The sequence below is a fragment of the Cucurbita pepo genome, chromosome LG04 (genome assembly GCF_002806865.2).
Source record: "Cucurbita pepo subsp. pepo cultivar mu-cu-16 chromosome LG04, ASM280686v2, whole genome shotgun sequence".
NCBI lineage: Eukaryota > Viridiplantae > Streptophyta > Magnoliopsida > Cucurbitales > Cucurbitaceae > Cucurbita > Cucurbita pepo.
In genome coordinates, this window is record NC_036641.1 from 4,764,968 (window position 1) to 4,776,415 (window position 11,448).

Consider the following 11,448-nt stretch of genomic DNA (forward strand, 5'->3'; position numbering starts at 1 on the left):
TATGCATTGTTCGTGTACGAGAAATACCTCTTTAAATGACCATATGATGTACGAGCTATTAGAAGTTCGAAAAATGAACTCTAGTAGCGATTAGGTCTCACGTATACTTAGGGCATGTCTCGTCCATTAGTTTAATATACCCCGCGGTACCTTCTGATTGATTCTTTAAGTGTTAAGTTAGGGACACGAGTATTTCTGATTGTCGGGCTGTGAGCTATTTTCAAACTGCCAGAATGTCTAGTACACGAGTCGTATTTGACTTATAGAGTGTCTTACATACAAGGTCAAAAGTCATAATAAGCATAAATAGAGAAAATAGGAAAAACTAGTCATAATACCTTGAGATTGGCATCGGTACCTTAAAAACTCCCCAAGCTTCTTTGGGAACGGATAGCACTCACCTTTGAAAAGACGTCTTTACGGGTAGCAATGTGAGATGCAACACGAGCAGTGAACTTAAACCCTAAACTCAACTTTTAGCTACACTAAGTTTAATAATATGTCTAGGGTGTGATATGGGTATGTATAGGTTAAAGGTGAAAGCCAAACAAGTAAATGACCTTATGTATGTCATTTGTATAGGGATACTTCTCTGTTATATTATGTTTGTACATACACATACTGTAACGGCCCAGACCCACCGCTAGCAGATATTGTCCTCTTTGGGCTTTTCCTTTCGGACTTTCCCTCAAGGCTTTAAAACGCGTCTACTAGGGGAAGGTTTCCACACCCTTATAAATGGTGGTTTGTTCTCCTCCCCAACCAATGTGGGACATCACACGAACCTTCGATATTTATGTTTGCTATGACATCATGTGGGTCTTTCCTCTCTGTGGTGTCCGGTGACACATCCGCGCTTTTAGCCTGACGAAGCCTGGCCTAGTGGGTACATATACGAGTTCGCTTGGTGATTTATGTGCACGTGTATGGGGAAGTACCACCCACCCAACCCTGTCCGGATCGAAAAGAGCTCAAGGTCATGCGATATTGTTTTAAATGATAGATCTCATCATGTATGTGTGTGCTTGCGTTACCCAACCCCAACAATGAGGTTACTTACTGAGTATTTCTTAAAATACTCAAATCACGTGTATCCTTATTTTTCAAGTAAAGGTAAAACGTTCTTTCATAGATGACGTTGAATGTTGAAATGACCATGGAAATTAAGATAAGACAATGGCATGCATTGTTTTCTATGGAGTCGTTTGAAATGTTTTTTTTATTTATCTTCCTGCATGTAGTGATGTCTCTAAACTAGGTAAGAAAATTAGGGGCGTTACAAAACTAGTTCAATTTGGGTTTCGAGTTTACTTAATAAAGGTTTGGGTCTACCCACACCAGACGTATCTAATACATACATACGTACATATATATGTATATATTATTGGACAAAATACAAAACCTGGGTCTCGTCCACGCCCTCAGCACTAGATGCTCCTTGCTCTAGCCATCCCATCCCTCCCAGACGCCCATGTTCACGCCCTCGCCCACACTACGCCCACGTCGCTAGCCACACTCCTTGCCCTCTTAAAAAATTTAAAAAACAAATTGAATTGACTTCATAACGTAACCCAACCCTTTTCAAGTTGGATTGATTTAGGAAACAATTTTAGGTTACGGACCCAATAAATCTGAAATCTTGGATTGATCCAAAAATTTTTTTTAACACAACTAGTATATACCCCGAAAAGATTTGAGCCCCTAATCTTTTAGTAATTATATAAATTTTTATCTAGTTTCTTATACGAAAGTTATTAAAATAAAATTATTTTAATATTTAGGAAAATAAATAAATAAATAAACATTTAAGTGGCTAAACCTCTTAATTGTATTAATTTTGGCTTAAAATTTCAAATAAGTATTGGTTAAATCTATCTCCAACCTTATTTATTCCACTTAAAAATTTATTTTGACTTTTGAAATGGGAAATTGCACAAATTTTCATCCTCCATAATTAATTTATCTTTACTTAGGCTAATTCTCGATCCTTATTTGATTGATTAATGTACTTTGCGTATAATATTAGATTTTGAAATAACTGGATGGACACAATAGGAATGTAGGGATGTAAGGACATGAAAAGGTCAGGTGTAAAAAACGACTTGTTTTCGCTCCTAATGAAAGGTAATCTACATTAGTTTTGTGTTGATGGCCCGAGGAGTTAGTTCCCTAAGAAATAATTTAATCTTTTCAGGAAATTGGCACTCCCATATAGCCTTTGAAAGTAATGGTCGATCAACTCCTCTTCTTCGGCAATATACCAAAGCAAAAACTTGATAGTAAAATTACGATTTGTTTCCGAGTTCCAAACCCAAATGCCCCTAGATCGAGTAAAGTGAAAGGTTGCCAAAAGGTGGTGGATTTCTACCCATTTGCAATTCAACAATTTCCTCATCTTATGTCTTCTAAGATTCAAATTCTAAACGTCTTTATAATTGATTGGAGAGGTTCATTTTCTCGCAAGGAGGAGCTTTGCTCCTAACGAGTAGAGATATTTACGAGGCGAGACTCGGATAGAAAAATCTTTCCGTCTACGTCCCCACATCCTTGTCCCTATTCTCACATCCTAAATGGACATCTCTATTAACCATGCATAAAATACAAGGAAGGGATAACAAGTGGACAATTTCTTTCTATATTGTGCATTGAAAAATTAATGGATAATAATTATAAATGAACCACTATTCTGTCAAAATTAAACATAGAACTTGGCAGGATGTGGAGGCTTGATAGTTGATACCTAGATGCTGATTTATCGATGTTCACGAGCAAATACCAAGTAAAGATGTCCACAAGGCAGAGCAGAGACGATGTTCACGAGCAAATACCAAGTAAAGATGTCCACAAGGCAGAGCAGAGACGAGAAGCATTTCTCGTCCCCATCCCTGCCACATATTTCATTCTTTTATCCCTGCAAAATTTGCTATTTATTTTTATGAGGATCGGAACAAAGATTCTAACGAAAAGTTTGGTGATCGAATTCCCGTTTATTATTTATTAAAAAATAGTTATTTTAAAATTCTCTTTTTCAATATAATTTTTATTAAAAAATTATTTTAAAAAATTCTTAATAAATCCATATATATATATATATATATATATATACTTCAAACATAATATCTAAAAATTCAAATTCCAAATGTTAATATTACTCTTAAAAAAAAAAACTATGACATACCCTAGTGTCAAAATTAACTAATATATTTTTTAATATAGCCAAAAAAATATATATAATATATGTATTAAAATATATTTATATTAAACGAGAATGGAAAGGGAGAATATAATCACGTCCTCGATTCCTCGATCTCATTTATCTAACGGGAAATAATATTCCCCACTCTCTCCTGATCCCACAGGTAAAATGAATATCTCTAGATTTTTTGTTGTTCGACCGCAGGTAAAATGGATATATCTAGGTTTGTTGTTCGAAAGAAGGTTCCGAATTTTGCCTCAATGATCCTCCTCCATAATGCCAATTTCCCTCTTAATTTAGAGGGTAATTACTCAAACATTCAAAGTTAAGTCAAACTAATCAAACAAATACAGAGAATAGTGAGGAGAAAAACATACCAATTATCCAATGTATCTCTTGAAGCCTTTCATAATGCTTTATTGCCATTTCTTCCAACTCCCTCAAATAAACATCAAATTACAAAGGCATCCAAGTAAGAATTAACAGTACTGATGCATCACTAGTTTGAATTGATAACCATGCAGACCTCCGAATACACACCGAGCGATTCTCGATATTTAAGATTACCAAAATCGAGATGGACAAAACACTTGAATTAGATTGTATAATATTATCAAAAAGAAAATATTTTCATCAAGTAAAAGAGAACAGCAAGAAGAGAGAGCTACCAATGTACATGCAATTATGCGGTGGAAATTGCTTTGTACCCTTCCTCTTCAAGGAGTTTCGCTATAGAGATGTCTCCAGTTTTCACAATCTTTCCATCCTCCTGAAAGATCCAAATGTAGGAAAACTAACCAAATTACACACACAAACCACAAGGAAAATGGTATAGAAACAGGAAACAAGAAGAAACCCATAGTTTTGAGAACAATCTATAAGTATTATGAGTTTTGAGTTGATTATAGCAAAGGTGAGACCGAAGCTTTCGATAGACATCAAAACCACGATCACTTTGTTATCCGATCAACGGTGTTGAGGATTATTGGGAGTGAGTCCCACGTTGGTTAATTTAGTGGAAGATCGTGGGTTTATAAGTGAGGAATACTATCTCCATTGGTATGTGGCCTTTTGAGGAAGCCCAAAACAAAGTCATGAGAGCTTATGTTCAAAGTGGACAATATCATACCATTGTAGAGAGTCGTGATTCCTAACAAACAGTGTGTATGGAATCGGATATCCCTTTTGTTTTCTACTTCAAAATTGATTGTTTTATTCCCTTTCATCTATTCACCCCACAAAAACAGGAGAAAAAAAAAACTAAACTAGCAAAACAGAACCAGAAACAGAAGAAAAACCGTCTAATATTTCTCCATCTTCTAAAACAGCCATATTGATTGAATGTTTTTCTTATGTCCAAGATACTTACCATTATATGTATGCAAGATGGTTCGATAAATTCCAGAAGTCGTAGATAATGAGTAATCATTAACACTGAATTCTTTGGTGTCAAAAGCCCATTCACTGCTTTTGCTACGTCACGAAGTGCATCGACATCCAATCCAGAATCTACTTCATCCAGTATCGCCATCTCTGCACCCAGGACCTGAAAAGACATTAACAATTTGAGAAACGATATTAATCTTGTATTGTAATTAGCCTTACCAAGCCTATAGCATAAGTTCTTTCTTTCTCCCTTTCTGAACCAACTAACATATACCATTGGCCCTTTCACCCTTAAGATTTACTCCTTATTCTACTAGGTTCTCAAATTTTCAACCATTTTATAATGCAGATAACTGGACCACTTGAAATGTATCATCTTCTCGACTGAATAGATAATGTCATTGGGTATGCGGAGACAACACTAGTTCCTGTCAAAATAAAGAACAGCAATGCCCAAAAGAACTAGCATACGAAAGTACGAAAAAGTAGCAACCTTACCGCAAGTTGTAAAATCTCATTGCGCTTTTTTTCTCCACCACTAAACCCTTCATTGACATTTCGGTTGAGAAAATCCGTCTTCATGTTCACAAGGTCAAGTTTGGGGAAGATGTATGCATAAAACTGGCGAGATAATGAAAAAGTGATTCAACTAGCAAAAAGTTCAAATTTTTAATAGTCTCTAAATTTCATTAACTAAATAATTACAAGAAGAACAGTAATAAATGTGAAACAAGATAATCCAATAAAGAATGAAGCAAGATGAAAATTTCCTTATACTTGATTTCAACAAATCTGGATAAAAATTTTGAATTTGATTGAACAGAGCTCTTAGTCTTACCACATTACTTACGCTGCATTGCTGGTTTTTTATTCTTCTAGTTAGAGAAACAAATACATTGATACAGACAAAGATTACAACAAACTCAGGTCCAAAGTTTAGGAATTTTCCAAACCAAGTTGAAATAAAGGTGCAATAAAAAAATTAAAAAGAAAAAAGCAAATAAACACAGATACATCATCATCGTACGGAATAAAATAGCTGCCATTAAACAAAAGAAACTCATAAAAATAGGTGCACTATTTGTGAGATATCTCCTCATAATACGGTATTTTACTTCACAAAAGAGAGCCTTAAAGGCAGATTACAGAAGAATTCCGGCCTTTTGAGAGGGCCGTTCTCATCTTTGAGCTAGTTCATACAAGATAAAACATAACAACAGCTAATAACGGCAAATCAAATAAATTAGAGGAATTTCCCTTATTACCCCTCCTAACAAAAGTTATGACAATCAGGGGCCTCACATCACCCCCAAGGTCTCTAGCACCATTCTCTCAAGGTGTAGTTTGGGTAACCTCAGATGCAAGTCTACAAACAATTCCCATGTTGTTTAATGTATTGGTACGATAGATCCTTCCACTCACCAACATTTTGATGTCGCTTGATTCCTCACTCTTTCAATATCCCTAAATGCTCTTCGGCTTAGCCACCTATTTGAAGTGATCAGTTAGCATGGGTGCTTTAGGCTACACCGATTGTGCCTCCCTCACTGCCTTTTTTAGATGCAATATGTGAAACACATGATTGATTGTAGCCAGGGGTAACTTGAGCTTGCAGGGCACAGTAACAACTCGGCTAACAGTTCAATATGGCCCAAAATATTCGGTGACAACTTCACATTCTGTCGTCTAACCACCTATTGCTATCGATAAGGCCAGAACTTTAAGTAAACCCAATCCACTTCCTCAAATTCCATTTCAACCTTCCTTCGATCAACAAATTTTTTCATTTGTTCCTGTGCCAAATTTAGATGTGTCGTCAACCAACTCAAGGCAGCATCATCTTGTCCGGTTAACTGTTTGTCCAAAGTGACGTAGTTGGTCCTCTGAGATCCATAAAACATCAAGGGAGGGGGTGATCTCCCGTACACAGCCTGGAAGAGGGTAGTGATGGAGTTATGATAGGTGGTGTTGTACCAAAACTTTGCTCACAACTACTTGGGTTTCTCGTTGCAAAAGCAACATGAATACGTCTCAGTCACTTATTCACAATTTTTGTTTGTTTATCCGATTGCAGATGATATGTTGTACTCCAATAGCAGCGAGTGTCTAGGGAACAAAAATATTGATCCAGAAATGACTGAGAAAAAATTTGGTCTCAATCCAAAACAATGGAGCATGGGAAACCATGGAGGCAAACAATATCTTTCACAACTGTTAGCAACCATAGTTTTCGCATTTTACAAGTGAAAATGAAACGTGTGTACTTGCTCAAAGGATCAACCACCACACATATGGCATCATGCCCACTAGCCTTCAGCAATCCTTATATAAAGCTCATATTGATGTCCTCCCAAATGCGATATGGTCGGGTAGTGGCTACAACAACTCAGCACCTAACGTTGACAAGTATTTGTTTCGTTGGCACGCTACACTGTGTGCACATATTCCTTCATGTTGCACTTCATCCCCACCTAATAGAGTTCCCCAGTGAGACCTTTGTATGTTCGAAGGAACCCGGAATGCCCCCTAGCACTAAATCGTGATGAGCGTGAAGGATCTCCCAATAATTCAAAATACTTGGAAAGGATTAATTGAATCTTATATAGGAGTGTATCGTGTTGAAGAGAGTACTTAGTACACAGTTTGGATCCTCCATGAGGCATTGTACAATTTTTATCAGCTTGGGGTCATGCACTGCTACTTCTTCCTTCACTTTTTGACATCTTGAATGTTTGCCATCATAATCACTCGTGGTTGAGTATCAAACGCGATACATGACAAGGCATCGGCAACTTTGTTCTCGAGGCTTGGCTTGCATTGAATTTCAAAGTAATAATCCAAAAGCTTGGATACTCAATGTTGGTATTCCAATTGGATGGTGTTCTGTTCGAGCAAGTCCTTCAAAGATAGTTGGTCAATCCTTTCTATGCACTTTTGACCCTGCAAGTACAATTGCCATTGTCGCACAGAACGAACGATAGCCATTAATTCTCTTTCATATATCAATTTAGTTTGAGCAGTGTTTGAGATTTTTTGACCTTATTAGGCAATTGGTCATTGGTTGTGGGATAGGACCGCTCCTAGGCCCTTATCAAACACATCTATTTCAATCACAAATGGTAAATTAAAATCGAGTAGAGCTAAGGTGACCATTGCATGCTTCAATCATTCAAAGGCCTTAGTCGCTTTTCCATCCCAGATAAACGCACCTTTTTTGTGGAGGTCAAATAAAGGAGACCCCATCGTCCTATAGTTAGGAATGAACCTCCAATAATAACTGGTGAGACCCAAAAATCCTCTACGCTCCTTCAGATTGGTTGGTATCAGTCATCGCAACATGCTACTCACTTTCTCCAAATCGAATTCCACGCCTTCTACTAAAACCTACTTACTCTATTCTTTCCTTGGAAAAGGAACACTTCTTGAGGTTGGCATACTAGTGGTTGTCCTTATGCTGCTAGAAGATGATGGATAGATAAGTGACATGGAAGACAAGGTCTGAGAGGTAAACCAAGATGTCATCAAAGAATGCCAACACAAGTCTTCAAATGAACGTCCTAAAAAATGTGGTTCATTAAGGTAGAACATGGTCGAGGCATTTGTGAGGTCGAAAGGCATGACTAGAAACTCATAATAGCCATTGTGGATTCAGAAAGGCATGGCTAGGAACTCATACTGGCTATTGTGGATTATGAAAGCCATCTTGGGCTACCCAATCCTCCTCCTGCACGCGTATTTGGAAAACGTGGCTCTGATACCAACTTGTGAGGTATTCCTTCACAATATAGTATTTTACTTCACAAAAGAGCCTTAAAGGTAGATTAGAAAACGATTCATACTTCTAGTAACTTTATTACACCACGAATTTCTTAGAGATTCTTCTAACAACGTTAAAATTACCCCCATTACACCAACAATTAGGCACCACCCTACTACATATGTTATCTCAAACTTGTAAGTAAAAGGATCGCACCCCCCTCTAAACCAGCCTCTTACTATATTATTGAAGGTAAAACTAATTGAAATTGAGTAAACCCCTAGCAGTGAATCATCAACCATTGCACCATTCTCATTCCACATAACTATTATACCTCCTGCTCTACCTTCAGCGTTGAAAACAACCCAAGCCAATATGTCTCAGCTTAGAGGGATTTAATAATACTTCAGTCAACCTTAGCTAGCTTTGATTATTGAAGAGACACTATGTTCGGATTAAATCTAAAGATGAAACATGTTATCCATGTGGATAGTAAAAAAAACAATATTTTTATGAGTTCAACAACATATAAGATGGAGATTCGAACCTTTAGCCTTTTGGTTTTCGATATCAGTCTTAACCAATTGAGTTATGCTCAAGTTGGCAACAAAAAACTATGCAATATAATACAGGTGATTTATTCCCCCATGTCCTTGTTGAAGTTCAAAATTTGCTTGTTTTGTTGTTTTTTTTAATGAAAAATCAAGCTTTCATTAAGAAGAAGGAAAGAATACAAAAGGGTATGCAAAATAAAAAAGCCCAACAAAAAGAGTCAAAGACCGAGTTAAGCAAAAAAAAAAAAATACTTCAATCCAAAATGATAAGACATGGAGGAAATTACAAAATGTCTCGGAAACCAATGCCTAAACATAAGAAGACTACACAAACAAAGGCTAATTGATGTGCATGATGCTTATCTGCATAAGTACACATGGTTCTTTAAAAAAATCTTGGAAACTTCTATTAATCTTAAATCAAAACAATTTTTCTTTTTGTATAACAGGAAGGAAAAAATGTCAACATTTCAGTAGATTCAAAAAGACTTATATGTGAATTCTAATTCCATAAGTACGCATACATTTGACCAAGAGGGGATAAAGCATGAACATGGTATTTCGAGAGAAAACGCATACCTCAATTGGCCCCAGCTCGGCTAGACCAAGTTTCCTCCTTCGTGCATTGTAAGCCATATTTAAAAAGTCAATATTGCTGACACCTGGAATCTCAACCGGGGACTGGAAACTCATAAACAACCCTGCAAGCGACCTTTCTTCTGGCTCCATTTCAAGCAAATCACTTCCTTTAAACTGAATACTACCACCTGTAATCTCATAATCTGGGTGCCCAACAAGTACCTTAATCCACAAAGCTTCACGTAACATTAGTGGATAAATCGAAAGAATCGAATCTCCAAGCAGATGACATTAACAGAGGCTAGGCATGTTGAGAACTACGACAATAGTCAAAAAATAATAATTATTATGGTGGCACTTGTTCTTGTCTTCTGTACCATGGATATGCCTAAATTCCCTCCTCTTTCTTTTCCTTTTTTTTTGTTTTTTTTCCCCTTCCAAAACTTCAATCTGGAATAGGTTTAGATTCAAATAGGTAACCAGCGAAATTTGAGGAGCTTCATGCACTATACTAAATAACTAAAATAAGCTGCAAAAGTTTCCATTCCAAGTACAAATCTAAGCAACAGGACAAGATCAAACCTCTAAGCTTATTACTTGCAAGGAACACGATAGAGTTTTTTTTTACAAGGATAAAGGAAATTAACACAAACAACACTGACCTTTGCAAATGTGCTCTTTCCAGAACCGTTCTTTCCCATGATGGCATGAACCTACTAGAGGCAGGAAGAATTATTCCGAATCATACAATGAACAAAACTTCAACGAAAATCTCAAAACCTCGTAAGAAGCCACTTCATAAATCGATACTAGAGATTAATTAGAACAAACCTCTCCTTCGTTGACAACAAGGTTAACACCCTTGAGAATCTCCTGCCTAGATTCTGCAATTACAGCAGTCAAATCCTTGACTTCCAACAAAAGATTCTTCTGACTGCCAGAGGAACTCGTGGACGGAGAATTGACGGCGGGGAGAGAAGCGGTTGCTATTCGAATTGAGCGGCGGCGATTGGAACGGAAGGGGAGGGGGAAGAACGTGAGCCTTGTGGATAAAGTAGAATTACAAGGTGAATATCGAGCCAGAGGAGAAGTGGCTGCGGTGGAGGAAGAAGTGCAGTAAGCCATGGACATCGCCATTGTAGAAAGCTGGGGAAGTACACCAACAACAACTGCGTCAGGTCATGGAAGAGAGTTTAAGAGGTCCCTCCTAATGGATGACGTTTGCTTTAAATAAATTATATTTTAATGGATAGATTATAAAATAAATAAATAAATAAATAAAATGTCACCACGTGTAATTTTACAGCACGGTACATGTAATTCATACATCTAACAAATCATCCAACTTAACCTATATGACCCGATGAAAAGACCTTTTGAACGAACTAAAAAGAGGTGTGTTCTGAAATTAGAAGGATTGAATGTGAATTAGCTAAGAAGTCAACCGGAAGCTAGTCCTAGTCATCGAAGTTGCATACAAGGCTATCTACGTGCCCACACGCTTGGGACGCGCCAAATGAGTTGGGCCATGCAATAGAGGGCTTGGGCTTGTCGTTTGCGCGGGTTGAAGGCTTTTGTGAGTGGGTGTTGGGTTTAGAACCTTTTTCGGTTACGGGTGGGTTGACTTCTTAGTTGATGGTGTATATGGGTTAGAATATAGTTAAGTTGCTCGGTTCGATTTGAATCCGACCTGATCCGAGCTACTATTTATTCTCCTTCACCAAAAATTTAACATTTGTCTTCTATTTTCTAGAAACGCTCCATGATGATGATTTAGTGGTTATCTATGGTCGACAAAGTCCCCAAAAAAATGTAGGCAATCACAATAAGAATGTTCGAGCTTGACCTAATCCAACTATAAACACTCGTACCCCATGACTCATTCATCTGTAGCAATAACGATGTGTGAAGATAGTCCTATGTGAATAAAAACTTACGGCCTCTCATTTTCTGCTCAGTGCAACAAACCTGACTGA

The 11,448-nt window shown here is 37.2% G+C and overlaps 1 protein-coding gene across 1 annotated transcript; it reads right to left on the reverse strand.

Moving 5' to 3' along the window:
- Positions 1-3,576: 3,576 nt before the first annotated feature.
- On the reverse strand, positions 3,577-10,679 carry LOC111793701 (ABC transporter I family member 6, chloroplastic). The gene is made up of 6 exons (XM_023675707.1): positions 10,304-10,679; positions 10,135-10,185; positions 9,473-9,694; positions 5,081-5,203; positions 4,566-4,742; positions 3,577-3,965 (listed from the first exon to the last, which is right to left on the reverse strand). Exons 1-6 carry the CDS (start codon positions 10,607-10,609, stop codon positions 3,879-3,881), a joined length of 966 nt encoding a protein of 321 aa, XP_023531475.1. The 5' UTR covers positions 10,610-10,679; the 3' UTR covers positions 3,577-3,878.
- Between the last annotated feature and the right edge of the window lie 769 nt (positions 10,680-11,448).